Source organism: Tupaia chinensis, unplaced genomic scaffold (genome assembly GCF_000334495.1).
Source record: "Tupaia chinensis unplaced genomic scaffold, TupChi_1.0 Scaffold000323_1, whole genome shotgun sequence".
NCBI classification, from domain to species: Eukaryota; Metazoa; Chordata; class Mammalia; order Scandentia; family Tupaiidae; genus Tupaia; species Tupaia belangeri.
This window is the reverse complement of record NW_006159817.1, coordinates 1,446,090-1,461,999: the sequence shown is the minus strand read 5'-3', so window position 1 is coordinate 1,461,999 and position 15,910 is coordinate 1,446,090. Positions and strand designations below refer to the sequence as shown.

At 57.3% G+C, this 15,910-nt stretch overlaps 1 protein-coding gene across 1 annotated transcript in view; it reads right to left on the bottom strand.

The window, feature by feature from the left end:
- DDX54 (DEAD-box helicase 54) overlaps window positions 1-15,910 on the bottom strand; it is a gene marked incomplete in the record, with an annotated part of 40,672 nt that overhangs the window by 19,606 nt on the left and 5,156 nt on the right. The window contains 15 exon segments of the mRNA XM_014589032.2: window positions 1-91; window positions 682-795; window positions 888-1,030; window positions 1,461-1,667; window positions 2,510-2,583; window positions 2,670-2,900; window positions 5,746-5,880; window positions 9,772-9,982; window positions 11,889-12,020; window positions 12,117-12,178; window positions 12,271-12,392; window positions 13,750-13,845; window positions 13,972-14,013; window positions 14,847-14,896; window positions 15,013-15,201. Coding sequence (XP_014444518.1) covers window positions 1-91; window positions 682-795; window positions 888-1,030; window positions 1,461-1,667; window positions 2,510-2,583; window positions 2,670-2,900; window positions 5,746-5,880; window positions 9,772-9,982; window positions 11,889-12,020; window positions 12,117-12,178; window positions 12,271-12,392; window positions 13,750-13,845; window positions 13,972-14,013; window positions 14,847-14,896; window positions 15,013-15,201 — 1,899 coding nt within the window.

Below are 15,910 nucleotides of genomic sequence, written 5' to 3'. Positions count from 1 at the left end.
GGAGCTGCTGATGTAGCGGCCGCTCTCTGTCTTGATCTTCTTTTTGTCCTCCTGCCCTGACTGTCCCACAAACCGCTTCTTCTTCCGGTCCCTGTGGGAGAAGGGGTTGAGAGGGTTGCCATGGAGGGAGGTGGCTGGGGTGGCCTGTTCCCTCGCCTGACTGACCCCCTCCTCAGTTGCTGGAGGACTGAAGGAGAGCCATGCAGCTGGCCCGGCATGCTGTGGGTGCTCAGTAAAGGCCCACCCGTCCCTCCTCCCCGGATCCTGGCAGCCCAGGTCTCAACAGGGAGCATGGGGGTCAGGGATGGACCAGCAATGGGGCCTGGGGGCCCTGAGTCAGGAGAGGAGCCTTCTGGGAGGGTTTCTGACACCAGCTGGCTCTTTGACCCTGGGCCATCATGTCACTTGTCTGGACTCTTGAGTCCTGATGAGCAAATAGGTCATGAGCCCTTTCTAGAAAGACCTGAGGCTAAAGGGACAGATGGGTCAGGTCCCTGTCATGAGTGCGCATATCAAGTGACAAGACAGACAGGGATCACCCTCCCTGCTGCAAGGGACCACCTAGGGGGACAGACGGGGTCATAAAGGGCTGCCAGGATCAAACGGGAGGCAGGACGAAGGTCAGGGTGGCACTGCGGCAGCCAGACTGCTGGAGGGGCCTGCTTGTCGCCAGCCACTTACCACTTGAGCTGCTGTCGGCCCCTGGTCAGGTTCTGGGCTTCGTCCCCCATGAGGTCGAGGACAGCGCCAGCTGCCTGCTGCTCAAAGGCCCCCAGGTCTGCACCGACGCTCAGGCTGCAGGGGGAGAGAGTGGGGAGATACACCAGATGGGCGGGAGGCCCTGCAGGCCCCACTGTCTCCCAGCCTGGGACCCGGGCAACACTCACCCCCGCTCGCTGTCAAAGTCTTTGGGCCGGTAGGGGACGAAGAAGTCCTGGTCCCGTTGCCGGGCCTCTTCCCTCCGTCTCTTGGCTCCCCTGTCAGGGCCTGGCCGCCGGCGCTTCTGGCCCACGACCTCTGCAAAGACATCCTAGAAGCCAAAGGCCCAGCGTCATGCCTCCGCCCCCACTGGCCCCAGCAGCCCACCCAGAGGTGAGGGGCCAGGGGCTTCCAGGGGACTTTCAAAAGCCTGGCTCTGTTTATTAGCCAGGCAGCCAGGTTTCCCGTGGCAGCCTCAGTTTCATCTGCATGTGCAGCAAAAGCCCTGCCTCAAAGACCAGCAGAGGGGACTAGCAGTTGGCATAATGGCTATGTCGCTGGACTACCACGTAGTCGACCGTGGTTTGAGTACCGGACCCAGTGGCTTAAACTGATGCTGGGCACATGTGCGTGCATGCCCAAGATCCCGAGAGGAGAATAGAGGAAAAGGGATTGCAGTGTGGCCATTCCCTCTGGGGGGGTGATTTCTCGCTTTCTATCAGCCCCACGTCCAGCCCAGGGTCCCCAAGGAAGGGCTGTACCTCTACATTCTCCTCTATGTCTTCCTTGGCCACTTCAGGCTCTCCCTCCTGCAGCACTTGACAGCTCAGGACTGGACCGGCGGGAGCCCCTGGTCGCCCCTGCCGCCCCTGCTGGAAGCTGGCGATGGCCTTGTGGTGCTTCTGCCTCTTGGCGCGCATTACCTGGCTGCTCAAGTCCCGGCTGGAGGAGTTGATCTCAAAGATGGTCTGTGGAGAGGATGCCCATGTCCTTTACCTACCAGCCTCCTGTGCCCCAGCACCCTCGCCAGCCTGGTGGGCTCTCGCTGGGCCTTTCCCCAAGCTGTCCTCACTGGATGAGGTGGGTACTTGTTTTACCTGCACTTAACAATTAGAAAGGGAGGCCGGGGCCAGCAGGTGGCGTAGTGGGTAAGGTGCTAAGCTCCCACATGGCCAGCCATGGTTTGAATCCCAGATCCAGCAGTATGAAATTCACGCTGGGCACGTGTGCGGGCGTGCCCAGAATCCCAAAGGCGAAGGGATTGCAGCATGGCCATCCCTCCGGGGCAGGGGGGTGATTTCTCACTCTGTCTTTCTGCCTCTCCAGTGAGTACACATGCCCTATAGCAAAAATCTCTCTCCAAAACAAAAAAATCTAAATAAATAAAGGGAGGCCGAGTAACTGGCCCCAGGTCAGACGGCTGGGAAGAGCCAGAGCTTGGATTTCAACCCCGGTTCGTGTGGTCCCGAAACCAGTGTTTTTAGCCACGATGCCCTCTAGCTCTTTCGTCCCTCGCTGGCTGCAGCTGGCCCACTCCCTGCCTTCGTGCCCCCTTCCACACGCACAAGATGAAGTGCCCAGTGAGAGTTACCAGGAGGGCCCCAGAGAGCTGACTCTCAGGACCCTGCAGGCCGGGGGCACATCACTCCCTCTGGGCCTGGGGGGAACGGCCCAGGACCAGCAGAGGCGGTCCTAGAACAGGGTAGTCCATAGGAGCTGACGGAGGCAGGAGTACAGTCTGAGTCCCAGCACCCGGGCTGCTGCTGTGTGGCCTGAGGCCACGAGCTGCCGTCTCTGGGCTCTCACTCACCGCCCGCGAGTGGTAGTTCCTGATGCCGTCCACCAGCCTCAGCCGCTGCAGCTCCTTCTCCTCGAAGCGTGAGCCTGCCAGGCAGGGAGGCGTGACGTCAGTCTAGTCTGCAGTGCTCCCCTGCTGCCCCACCACCCCCCTGCCCTGCACAGGGACTCACTGAAGAGGGGGTGCAGGCCCAGCCCCGCCAGGTCCAGCTCCTTGGCCCTCTTGATGGACTCGGGCGAGGGCGCGGGCCGCGAGCGCATGTACTGCTGCTGGGCGTTGTCGGCCACGCGGCCCAGGCCCCGCAGCTCCATCGAGGCCTCCAGGGTGTTCTGCAGGCTGCTGTCCTCGTCGTCCACCACGCTCTGCGGCACCCGGCCCAGCACGCCGTCCGCAGTGACAGCACCTGCTACCCCACATGGAGTCAGGCAGAGGCCTTCCCAACTGGCCTGCTGCCCATGGCTCTGCTCCTGGATCACAGGAGAACAGCTGCCAGTGCACCAGGGTGGGGCAGCCAGCCCTCGGTGGGCAGCTGCTCCCATCAGGCCCTGAACGCAGCAGACTGGGCAACGCTGCCTCTGGGGCCGCCACCGGGCTCTGTGAAGGCAGTCCTGTCAGGAGACCCCCCTCCTTGGTCGTCCACTGCTTACGCACTGCGAGGCCGTGGGCTGTACGGCCTGCGAGTCCAAAGTTTGTACAATCTGGCTCGTTAAGAAAAATTGGGGGGGCGGGGGAGACCAGCAGGTGGTGTGGTAGTTAAGGGTATTGCACTCCCACATGGCTGACTGTGGTTCCAGTCCCAGACCTGGCAGCTCACTTTCTCACTTTCCTCTCTCTCTCTGATCAAATATTAAATGAATAATAAAAAAAAAAATTCTAAAAAAGAAAAAAAAAAAACACCTTTTTTTAAAGAGCTATTTCATTTTATTTAACTTTATTTGTCGGACTCCTGCGAGGGCTGGCAGGCTGTGTAGACAGGAGAAGCAAGCAGTGGGGCTGTGGTGAACCAAGGAGCCCACCTATCAGGGCGGGCTGACGGTAAGCCCAGGAGAAGGCGGCTCCGGCCATTTCTACAGGGGCCAGCAGTCTGGACTGTGATGTGAAATCCCGAGTTTAAAATACAGGGGCCCCGACTGCGATGCAAGTCCCAAACTGGGCAGTTTAAAACCCACACTGGGCGTGTGTGCTGCATGCCCCAAATCCCGAGAGGAGAAGGGATTGCAGCGTGGCCACCCCCCTGGGGGTGATTTCTTGCTTCCCGTTTCTCTGTCTCTGTCTGTCCAGCGAGTGTACGTGCCCTATAGCAAAAATCTCTCTCTCAAAAAAAAAAAAAAAAATTGTAGGGGTCTTCTCCTAGGGTCAAAACCCATCCTAGCTCATCCCAGGGCAGGGCAAGGCAGGGTAAGGCAGAGCCAGCTGGAATTGCACCCCTGCCTGAACCATGACCTCTGCAGGTGACCCCACACCCCCACTCACCTGAGGGCTCCTCGTGGGGACGGGCGAGGGAGAGGGAGCGGCCCAGGAAGAGGTGTAGGTCCAGCAAGTAGGGGAGCTCGTCAGGGGCCACCAGGGAGTAGGCGGTGCCACTTCGACCAGCACGGGCCACGCGGCCTGCAGAGAGGAGACCGTCAGGCTGAAGCAGAGGAAAGAGACCCCAACCCCAGGCCCTGAGGGTGTGCGCCATGCTGAGACCCTGCACCTCAGTGAGCTGGGGACACTCAATTCCCGCACGAGATCACGCGAGCCACCCCAGTGCCCTGGGAGCTGGCGGGGACAGACACATAGCCACACGGCCCTGTGTGTTACGTGTCCAGCGTCCACACTGGGGAAGTTCCTCCAAAGAAAAGAGCCAGGGATGCAAAGACACACACAGAGGTGTTTAGGGCAGCTCTGATCCAAACAGCCGGATGCTGGAAACCACTCCGGGTTCGAGACCAGAGGACGGGTGAAGACAATTAGCTGCCTGGATGACCACGAGGCGAGAATGAAACAGTTCAAGAAAAGGGCAGAGCTGGCAAGCCATGGCCTGTGACACCAAGCCGGCCTCCTGCCCGTGTGTGTAAATAAAGCTTCATTGGGCGGCCAGCAGGTGGCGTGGTGGTTACATGGCTGGATTCCCACATGGCCGACCGTAGTTCGAGTCCCAGATCTGGCAGCTTGAAACTCAGCCTGAGTATGTGTGTGTGCCCAAGATCTGGGGAGGAGAACGGAGGAAAAGGGACTGTGGTGTGGCCATCCCCCTGGGGGAGGGTGTCTCTGTCTCTGTTTCTCTCTTTGAGCAGCACATGCACCCTCTAGCCGCTAAACAGCAGGGACAGTAGAGATGACAGACGGTACACTGGCCAAGCCTCAGACACTTGACACCTGGTTGTTTACGGAAAAAGTGTGCCGTCCTCTGTCACAGGATGGCATTTAATTGTGGGCAGAACCACTCCCCACGTAGTGATGGAAACAAAACGCAGAGGACGGCAGGACAGAACGCCCGCTGTGACTGACGTGGGGTTAAGCAAACCCTGCCGTGACATTACGTTCTGGCCTGCCTCTATATCGGGGGAATGACTGTGGTTCCAGTCCCAGACCTGGCAGCTCACTTTCTCACTTTCCTCTCTCTCTCTGGTCAAATATTAAATGAATAATAAAAAAAAAAATTCTAAAAAAGAAAAAAAAAAAACACCTTTTTTTAAAGAGCTATTTCATTTTATTTAACTTTATTTGTCGGACTCCTGCGAGGGCTGGCAGGCTGTGTAGACAGGAGAAGCAAGCAGTGGGGCTGTGGTGAACCAAGGAGCCCACCTATCAGGGCGGGCTGACGGTAAGCCCAGGAGAAGGCGGCTCCGGCCATTTCTACAGGGGCCAGCAGTCTGGACTGTGATGTGAAATCCCGAGTTTAAAATACAGGGGCCCCGACTGCGATGCAAGTCCCAAACTGGGCAGTTTAAAACCCACACTGGGCGTGTGTGCTGCATGCCCCAAATCCCGAGAGGAGAAGGGATTGCAGCGTGGCCACCCCCCTGGGGGTGATTTCTTGCTTCCCGTTTCTCTGTCTCTGTCTGTCCAGCGAGTGTACGTGCCCTATAGCAAAAATCTCTCTCTCAAAAAAAAAAAAAAAAAATTGTAGGGGTCTTCTCCTAGGGTCAAAACCCATCCTAGCTCATCCCAGGGCAGGGCAAGGCAGGGTAAGGCAGAGCCAGCTGGAATTGCACCCCTGCCTGAACCATGACCTCTGCAGGTGACCCCACACCCCCACTCACCTGAGGGCTCCTCGTGGGGACGGGCGAGGGAGAGGGAGCGGCCCAGGAAGAGGTGTAGGTCCAGCAAGTAGGGGAGCTCGTCAGGGGCCACCAGGGAGTAGGCGGTGCCACTTCGACCAGCACGGGCCACGCGGCCTGCAGAGAGGAGACCGTCAGGCTGAAGCAGAGGAAAGAGACCCCAACCCCAGGCCCTGAGGGTGTGCGCCATGCTGAGACCCTGCACCTCAGTGAGCTGGGGACACTCAATTCCCGCACGAGATCACGCGAGCCACCCCAGTGCCCTGGGAGCTGGCGGGGACAGACACATAGCCACACGGCCCTGTGTGTTACGTGTCCAGCGTCCACACTGGGGAAGTTCCTCCAAAGAAAAGAGCCAGGGATGCAAAGACACACACAGAGGTGTTTAGGGCAGCTCTGATCCAAACAGCCGGATGCTGGAAACCACTCCGGGTTCGAGACCAGAGGACGGGTGAAGACAATTAGCTGCCTGGATGACCACGAGGCGAGAATGAAACAGTTCAAGAAAAGGGCAGAGCTGGCAAGCCATGGCCTGTGACACCAAGCCGGCCTCCTGCCCGTGTGTGTAAATAAAGCTTCATTGGGCGGCCAGCAGGTGGCGTGGTGGTTACATGGCTGGATTCCCACATGGCCGACCGTAGTTCGAGTCCCAGATCTGGCAGCTTGAAACTCAGCCTGAGTATGTGTGTGTGCCCAAGATCTGGGGAGGAGAACGGAGGAAAAGGGACTGTGGTGTGGCCATCCCCCTGGGGGAGGGTGTCTCTGTCTCTGTTTCTCTCTTTGAGCAGCACATGCACCCTCTAGCCGCTAAACAGCAGGGACAGTAGAGATGACAGACGGTACACTGGCCAAGCCTCAGACACTTGACACCTGGTTGTTTACGGAAAAAGTGTGCCGTCCTCTGTCACAGGATGGCATTTAATTGTGGGCAGAACCACTCCCCACGTAGTGATGGAAACAAAACGCAGAGGACGGCAGGACAGAACGCCCGCTGTGACTGACGTGGGGTTAAGCAAACCCTGCCGTGACATTACGTTCTGGCCTGCCTCTATATCGTGGGAAAACAAAGTCTCTCATCTGGAGACCTTATCTGGGGGCATGACGGTTACCCTGCTGGGCGTGTGGCACAGAGAAACCGAGGACCCTTTGGGGACATGCAAAACCATTCTGCCATAGAGCACTGGAAACCAGGGTACACACGCCCCAGGCCCAGGTGGGTGACGCCCATGCATCCTCACTGCAGGGCGAGAGTGAGACTCCTGCTCTGCGGACACAGGGGGCTACTTCTCCCAGGGCCCTCGCTCCCCACCCGACAGCCCGAGGACACAAGTGCTCCTTGTCTGACGATGGGGCTACCTGCAATAAACCCATCCGAAGTCCAAAATAGCTTAAGGTAAAAATGTACTGCAGGGGCTAGCAGGCGTGTGGTGGTTAAGGTGCTAGACTCCCACGTGGCTGACCACAGTTCAAGTCCTGGACCCGGCAGGTTGCAAATCATGCCGGGCATGTGTGCATCTGTGACCAAAATCCTAGGAGGAGAATGGAGAAGGGACTGTGGCATGGCCATGCCCGTGGGGGATTTCTCACCTTCTATCTCGCTATAGCAAGTGCACCCCACCTATGGCAAAAACCTTAAAAAAAATAAAATGCGTCATAAGGCCGGCAGGTGGCATGGTGGTTAAAACAGCTGGATCTCACAGAGCTGAGTGGTCCAGACTCAATGGCGTGAACAACGTGGCGGGTGCATGTGCGTGCAAAATCTCAAGAAGAGAGCGGTGTGGCACCCCCCGGGAGGTGATTTCTCCTTCTCTCTCCGGTGAGCGCATGTGCCCTGTAGCAAAACCAGGTCCTACTAGAGGGGGTTGGGCTCCCAGTTAAATCGGACCACTGTCCTTCCAAAAGACTCTGGAGACAAACACGCAGAACGTCATGCAAGGTGAAGGCAGAGATCGGGGTGATGCTTCTAGAAGCCAAGGTGCTCCGAAGCCTGCCGGCAACCCTAGAGGTCAGGAGAGAGGCCTGCAGCAGATCCTTCGCTGTGGCCTCAGGCAGAGCCAGCCCTGCCGACACCTTGATCGTGGGCTTGGGTCTCCAGAACTGAGATGATACGTTTGTCACTGAAGCCACCTGGCTTGTGGCGCACTGTTACGGCAGCCCAAGCCACCTGTGTGGAGTGTTTTTACTCTTGTAATAGACATTAACCAGGTGAGCTGGCCTGGGAAGGCCAAGGGGAAGGGGGTTCCAACACCTGATTCCGAACCCGGAGATCCTGTCGGGAGCTGATGGAGGAGGCACGGGACTGGTGCAGTACTGGGGTTCCCCAAGGACCCAGCAGAGAAGCTAGGAACAGCTTCAGGGACTTTAGGGGTGGGGAGGTGGCTAAGGGACCCCATCGTCAAGTACTGCAGCAAGGAAAGCCCAAGGCTGGGAGCCCAGAGTGGAGACTCACCTCCCCAGAGCCCTGGGGATGCCCACTGGGGTCCCGTCTGGGAACACCGCCCAGAGCCCACACCCAGGGCCTCGGTCCATCCTGTCCCCCCCGCCCCAGCCCGGCTCCTCACCCACGCGGTGCAGGAAGAGCTTGCTCTTGGCAGGGAAGCTGTAGTTGATGACGTTGTCCAGCAGGGGGATGTCCAGGCCCCGGGCAGCCAGGTCGGTCACGATGAGGGCGGAGCACTTGCCGTGGGCGAACTTGGCGTGAGACTCCTGCTCTGCGGACACAGGGGGCTACTTCTCCCAGGGCCCTCGCTCCCCACCCGACAGCCCGAGGACACAAGTGCTCCTTGTCTGACGATGGGGCTACCTGCAATAAACCCATCCGAAGTCCAAAATAGCTTAAGGTAAAAATGTACTGCAGGGGCTAGCAGGCGTGTGGTGGTTAAGGTGCTAGACTCCCACGTGGCTGACCACAGTTCAAGTCCTGGACCCGGCAGGTTGCAAATCATGCCGGGCATGTGTGCATCTGTGACCAAAATCCTAGGAGGAGAATGGAGAAGGGACTGTGGCATGGCCATGCCCGTGGGGGATTTCTCACCTTCTATCTCGCTATAGCAAGTGCACCCCACCTATGGCAAAAACCTTAAAAAAAATAAAATGCGTCATAAGGCCGGCAGGTGGCATGGTGGTTAAAACAGCTGGATCTCACAGAGCTGAGTGGTCCAGACTCAATGGCGTGAACAACGTGGCGGGTGCATGTGCGTGCAAAATCTCAAGAAGAGAGCGGTGTGGCACCCCCCGGGAGGTGATTTCTCCTTCTCTCTCCGGTGAGCGCATGTGCCCTGTAGCAAAACCAGGTCCTACTAGAGGGGGTTGGGCTCCCAGTTAAATCGGACCACTGTCCTTCCAAAAGACTCTGGAGACAAACACGCAGAACGTCATGCAAGGTGAAGGCAGAGATCGGGGTGATGCTTCTAGAAGCCAAGGTGCTCCGAAGCCTGCCGGCAACCCTAGAGGTCAGGAGAGAGGCCTGCAGCAGATCCTTCGCTGTGGCCTCAGGCAGAGCCAGCCCTGCCGACACCTTGATCGTGGGCTTGGGTCTCCAGAACTGAGATGATACGTTTGTCACTGAAGCCACCTGGCTTGTGGCGCACTGTTACGGCAGCCCAAGCCACCTGTGTGGAGTGTTTTTACTCTTGTAATAGACATTAACCAGGTGAGCTGGCCTGGGAAGGCCAAGGGGAAGGGGGTTCCAACACCTGATTCCGAACCCGGAGATCCTGTCGGGAGCTGATGGAGGAGGCACGGGACTGGTGCAGTACTGGGGTTCCCCAAGGACCCAGCAGAGAAGCTAGGAACAGCTTCAGGGACTTTAGGGGTGGGGAGGTGGCTAAGGGACCCCATCGTCAAGTACTGCAGCAAGGAAAGCCCAAGGCTGGGAGCCCAGAGTGGAGACTCACCTCCCCAGAGCCCTGGGGATGCCCACTGGGGTCCCGTCTGGGAACACCGCCCAGAGCCCACACCCAGGGCCTCGGTCCATCCTGTCCCCCCCGCCCCAGCCCGGCTCCTCACCCACGCGGTGCAGGAAGAGCTTGCTCTTGGCAGGGAAGCTGTAGTTGATGACGTTGTCCAGCAGGGGGATGTCCAGGCCCCGGGCAGCCAGGTCGGTCACGATGAGGGCGGAGCACTTGCCGTGGGCGAACTTGGCCAGGTTGATCTTGCGGGCCGTCTGGTCCAGGGCACTGTAGATGTGTGCGCAGCTCACGCGCTGGCTGGTCAGCAGCTGCCAGGACGGGAGGCGGGTGAGATGGGGACGGGTCGTGGTGGGCGACCCCGGCTGGGCATCCTCAGCAGAGTAAACGAGGTAGGTACCACCTCCCACCTCTGCGGGGCTGTCTGAGCATCTGCAGAGACAACGCCTGTCGAGGTCGCCCCGGGGGAGCTCCAAGTCCCACCCCAGGGCCCTGGCCTCTCCTTGAGTCTGTCGCTAACAAGCTGTGTGACCTTGGGCAAGTTGCTGAACCTCTCTGTGCTCTGCTTTCCTTGTTGGGAGAATGGGGGAAATAACTGCTCCTCCTCCACGGGTAATGTTATGGAGAATGAGCGAGTTCCACCCACGGTGCTGAGGGCAGAGCCCACGACATGACAAACGCCATGAGTGAACTGTTCCTTCTTGTTTGTTTTTAGGTTTTTGCTACACGGCATGTGCTCACCGGAAATAGAGAGAGAGAGAGAGACAGAGAAAGTGAAAAGCCATCCCCTAGGGGAGTCTGGTCATGCTGCAATTTCTTCTCCTCCACTCTCCTCTCCGGATCTTAGGCATGCAAGGACACGTGCCCGGTGTTGAGTTCCAAGCCACCAAGTCCCACCAGGTCTGGAACTCAAACCATGGTCAACCAGATGGGAGTCCAGTGCCTTAACCACCATGCCACCTGCTGGCCCGATGAACTGTCCTTTTTATTCTTTTTTGAGGTTTTTGCTATGGGGCGTGTGCTCGCCAGACAGAGACAGAGAGAGAGACAGAAAGCGAGACATCACCCCCCAGGGGGGATGGCCACGCCGCAATCCCTTCTCCTCCATTCTCCTCTCGGGATCTTGGGCACGCACGCACATGTGCCCGGCGTGAGTTTAAGCCACCAGGTCTGGGACTCGAACCGCGGTCGACTACATGGGAGTCCAGCGACATAGCCATTACGCCAACTGCTGGTCCCGAACTGTTCTTTCATTACTACTTGGTCTGATTCACTGGTGGCCCAGCAGTTGCAGAGGAACACTGTTAAATGTAAGTGAAACTCAGAGGAACCATGTCCTCAGATGGCAGACCCCAGTGGGGCTGGCCATGGTGGGAGGAGCAGGCTGGGCAGGGCTGCTGCCCTCCACCAGGCTCCCAGCCGTGCTGTGATCTGGCTGAGGGTCACACTGGAAATAACCTGCCAAGCTGCCCACACAAGGCAGAGCAGAGTACACAGCCCACTGCATGCGGGCTATGCTTCATTTAAAAAAAATTATTAATGATTTAATTGTACTTATTTGTTTATTTGACTTTAACCAGAGAGAGATACAGAGAGAGGGGGAAAGTGAGAAAGCAAGCTGCTAAGTCCGGGATTTGAACCATGGCCGGCCATATGGATGCCCAGAGCCTCAACCACCATGCTACCTGCCGGCCCCTAGGCTTCGATTTTAAAAAGCTAAACACACTGAACATTAAAATTGACAGAAAAAGGACAGGGTGGCTAGGATTCACTTTGAAATAACGTGGATGGGGCCGATAGGTAGCATGGACTCCCATAGGGCACTAGACTCCCATATGGCCAACCACGGTTCGAGTCCTGGACCTGGCAGCTTGCTTTTTCATTCTCTCTCTCTCTGTCTCTCTCTGGTGAGAATGCATGTCCTGTAGCAAATTGAAAATAAAACACAGCTGGATCACGATGGCCATGAGTTGGTAACAGCTGTACTTTGATGACAACTACATGGGCGTTCATTACACTGTTTTCTGAAGGGTTTGAAACTGGTCATCATAAAAAGTTGAAAAGAAAAGTCCTGAGCCTTGGCCCCTGCTCTGCTCTGATGCTTCCCTCTGGTGGTCATGCCTGGAACTTCAGCTCTAAGCTCTAGAGGAAGGTCCCCAGGAGTAGGAATGGCAGTGGGTCTTCCCCAGCCCAGGGTCCCATCAGGGCCTTGCTCACCTCACTGAGGTACTCCGCGTGGTGTTTCGTGGCCACAAACACCACCGTCTGGTCCTGGGGCCGCACGACGCTGCGCAGCAAGTAGAGCAACACGGCCGCCTTGGTGTCCTCACGCACGAGGAAGAAGGAGGTCTGCAGGGAGAGGGCCACGGGGCTGGCTCACCTCACGGGGGCCTGCAGGGCCCACCTGGACCCACCAGCCTGGCAATGGGGCCGCCGCAGTCTCACCTTGAGCTGCTCGTTGAGCTTGGAGTCCACGTCCAGTCGGATGAGCACGGGCTCTGTGAGGCCTGCAGGGTACACGGGGGAGGTCGGTGGACTCCCTGAGAGCAGAGACCCGGGGCCCACCCCGAGCTCCAGCCCCACCTGTCCCATCACTCACCTGCCCGGGCAAACTCCACCAGCATTTTGGGGAGCGTGGCAGAGAACAACACGGTCTGGTGGCCGCCAGGGAGGCGGCTGAGGATTTCCTGCAGCTGCTCCGCAAACCCCATTTCAAAGAGCCTGGGCGGGTGAGAGCCGGGGAAGGGGCGGGACGGTGAGGCTAGGCCTCCCACGCTGGAGCCCCAAACCCAGGCATGCCAGTGCCTACCACTTCTGCCCCATGTACCGGAGTCTGCCTGGGTACTCGAGCTCACTCACACCTTAAGGCACAGCCTCAATTTTTATTTACTTAATTATATTTATTATTATTATTTTCAATTTGACCAGAGACAGAGAGATAAATAGAAGGAAAATGAGAAAGTAAGCTGCCAAGTCTGGGACTTGAACTGCAGTCGGCCACGTGGGAGTCCACACCTTAACCACCATGCCACCTGCACAGCCTCATTCTAAGCAATGACCTTGGGCTCTTGTGTCTACAGGCTGTGTGCTTCTAGGAAATCCGTGTTGGGTTATGTGACAGCAGCCCTCGAGCTGTGCCAGATGCGGCTCTAACTACTTTACTTTACAAGTAGCAAGAACTTCAGCCCTCACCGGTGAGGCGTGTGCTAACTCCTTCACTTGGAGGCTGACGTGGTTGAGGCCCTGAGACCCCTGGTGATTTGCCCAGGTTCACAGAGCTGAAGCCGCACAGCTGGGGTTGGATCCCACTCCCACCCTACCCCATCCCCACGTCTGGCTCCTAAATCCAGGCTCTTAATATGATGCGTTTTGTTCAAGAATTATTTATTTATTATGATTATTATTTTTCAGCTTGCTACAGAACATGCGTGCTCACCAGAGAGAGAGAGACAGAGACAGAGAGAGAGGGAGAGAAAGAGAAAGCAAGGCGCCAGTCCAGGACTTAAACCATGACTGACCATGTGGGAATCCAGCGCCTTAACCACAACACCACCTGCCAGCCCCTCGACATGGTGCTTTTTAAAAAATCTCTTGCAAGGAGCAGCAGATGGCATAGTGGTTGCATTGCTGGACTCCCATATAGTCAACCACGGTTCGAGTCCCAGACCTGGTGGCTTAAAACTCATGCCAGGCATATGTGTGTGTGTGCCCAAAATCCCAAGAGGAGAAGGGATTGTGGCATGGCCATCCTCCCTGGGGGGTGATTTCTCACTGTCTCTCTGTCTCTCCACTGAGTGCACATACCCTATACCAAATATTTCTCTAAAAAAAAAAAACTCTTGAAAATCACATTAGTTGTTTCGTTATTCTTTTCAAAGACTCCTAAAGTGTAAAATTTCAAATTTATGGCCACGGGGCCCCAGAGATGAGCCCAAGCGCTTGGGGTCTGCACCCACCCGTGAGGAGGAGCTGTGTTCATCCTGGCCACCCAGTTCTCTCCAGGCAGAGCTTCCTCCTGGCTTTCCTGGCCTTGGGGTCGACCCTGCCGTAAGTGCTCAAGGCGTACCTGCGGCCTTACCTGTCGGCTTCATCGAATACCACGTACTCCACACTCTGCAGTTTCAGGTTCATCTCCACAGCCACGTGCACCAACCGCCCGGGAGTCGCAATGATTCTGGAAGGGGAAGAACAGGCCAGGTCACCCCAGGGTCAGGGCTATCACCCTACCCCTCCTCTCAGTCCCAGCTGTAGGCCACCTGGGAAGAGACCCCGGGACATCCTCCGCAATCCACAAACTCACATGTCGGGATTTTCATGGAGGGCTGCAAACTGGTCTTCCATCCTGGGGAGGAGAAGAGGGGTCAGCTGGACAGAACAATCACTTTAGTCTCTCCTTTCCCAAAACGAAACGCCCAGGTGAGTTCCCACAGCCCGTCCCCAGGAACACAGACCCAAGGCTGAAGGAAAGCTATTGCTGAGGCATTGCCTTGACAGCAGATACAAATGGAAACATTTGAAAGAACGATTAAATACCAGGAGTTCCCCAGAGATGGGCTCCACCACAGAACCCATCTCCCTCCGCTGCTCCAGATACCGACAAAGCTGCCTTGAACCTACAGCGCCACGGAACTGGACCTTGAATCTCTACCAGCCTGTCCTTACATCTGGACACAAATCACTAACATAGGCGTGTCAAAACACACCTGGAACCCATAGGAGTCAGAATCCTGGGCCAGGCCTATACCGGGAAGACTAAGCCTTCTGACAGTCACAAACTGTCAGATGGAGATAATAAATTGCAATACAAGCAAAAACTCTAAAAAGCAAAGCTCTCAGAATCAAGAGTGATGGCTAACAGCAGCATCCTGAGAGAAGAATAAAGAAGGAGACGTCGATGGGGCCAGCAAGTGACACAGTGGTCCTGCCACAGGTATTGGCATCTGCCTGGCGTATTAGATTTTGGGCGTGCGTGAACACTCGCCCAGCATGAGTTTCAAACCACCAGGTCTGGGACTCAAACAGCAGTCAGCCTGTGGGAGTCTAGCACCTTACCACCTCGCCACCTGCTGGCCCCCAACCTGCAATTATTAGCAGGCAACCCAGGCTCGATCATGCAAATGCTCTTGAGACAGGGGTATCCGCGCATGCTGGTGACTGTGGGTGAGGAGCGCTTACTTGTCCCCGCCCAGGATCAGGGCAGTCTTGAGGCCAGTGAACTTGCCCAGCTGTGGAGACAGATTGAGAGAGTAAGAGTGAGGGTGCAACGTCTCAACTCACTTGCAGCCTGCCCAGCCCCAAGTCAGTCCCCGCAGCCCCACCCCGTCCCTCAGCCCCGGCGCACCTCCTTGGTGAACTTCAAGGTCTGCAGGGCCAGCTCTCGGGTGGGTGAGAGGATGAGGGCGCGGGCCCCGGTCTGGGCACTGCGGGTCTTGAGCCGCTCAAACATGGGGAGGAGGAAGCAGGCTGTCTTGCCGCTGCCTGTCCGGGCCATGGCCACCACGTCCTTGCCATCCAGGATCACTGGGATGGTCTAGGGGAGACAAGCGGGGGATAAGCTCCTGCACCCGCATACTATGTGATCCGGGGTGTCAAGTCCCGGGGAGTCGTCGAACTAGAGGATCTCAGTGAACGGGCAGGGATCGCTCTTGCCAAAGCCTCTTTGCCCCCCTCCAGGGATGAGCAGCTCACTGCCCCAGCCCCTTCCACTGTGAGCATGCTGTTCTTCAGGGTGAGCCAGACTCTCGACCCCCCCAGTCTAGTTCTCCTCCTTGGGACCCAAAAAACATCATCCCTGCTCAGCCAAAGGTCAGGTCAACGGCCACAGCACTGGCGATAATTGGTTACCTGCAGGCTGCCCGGGCAGGGGCCATGCAGCGGGCAGCCTGGGGGAAGCTCCACCTGCTGGGGACCTAGGGCTGAGTCTCCATGCTGGGGGCCCAGCTTCCTACACTCATGAAAGGGGAAAGTCATGTGGGGCTTCAGCCAGAGCAAACGGGGCAACAACCAGCCAGCCAGGCTGCCAGTCGGGGTTGGCACAGTGAAGGCCCTAGAGTGCATCCACGATCTCCCTGAGCATGCGGGACACACGCATGACCATGGCCTGGGCTGGCTGCGGCTGGGGCAGAATTGTGGCAGGAAGACCAACTGGGGATACCCTCCCTTGGAATAAATAACCTTAAAGCAAGTAGGACCAAGTAGGAGGGCCAGGACGCTCATCTAGTCCCAGCCCCGCCCCACTC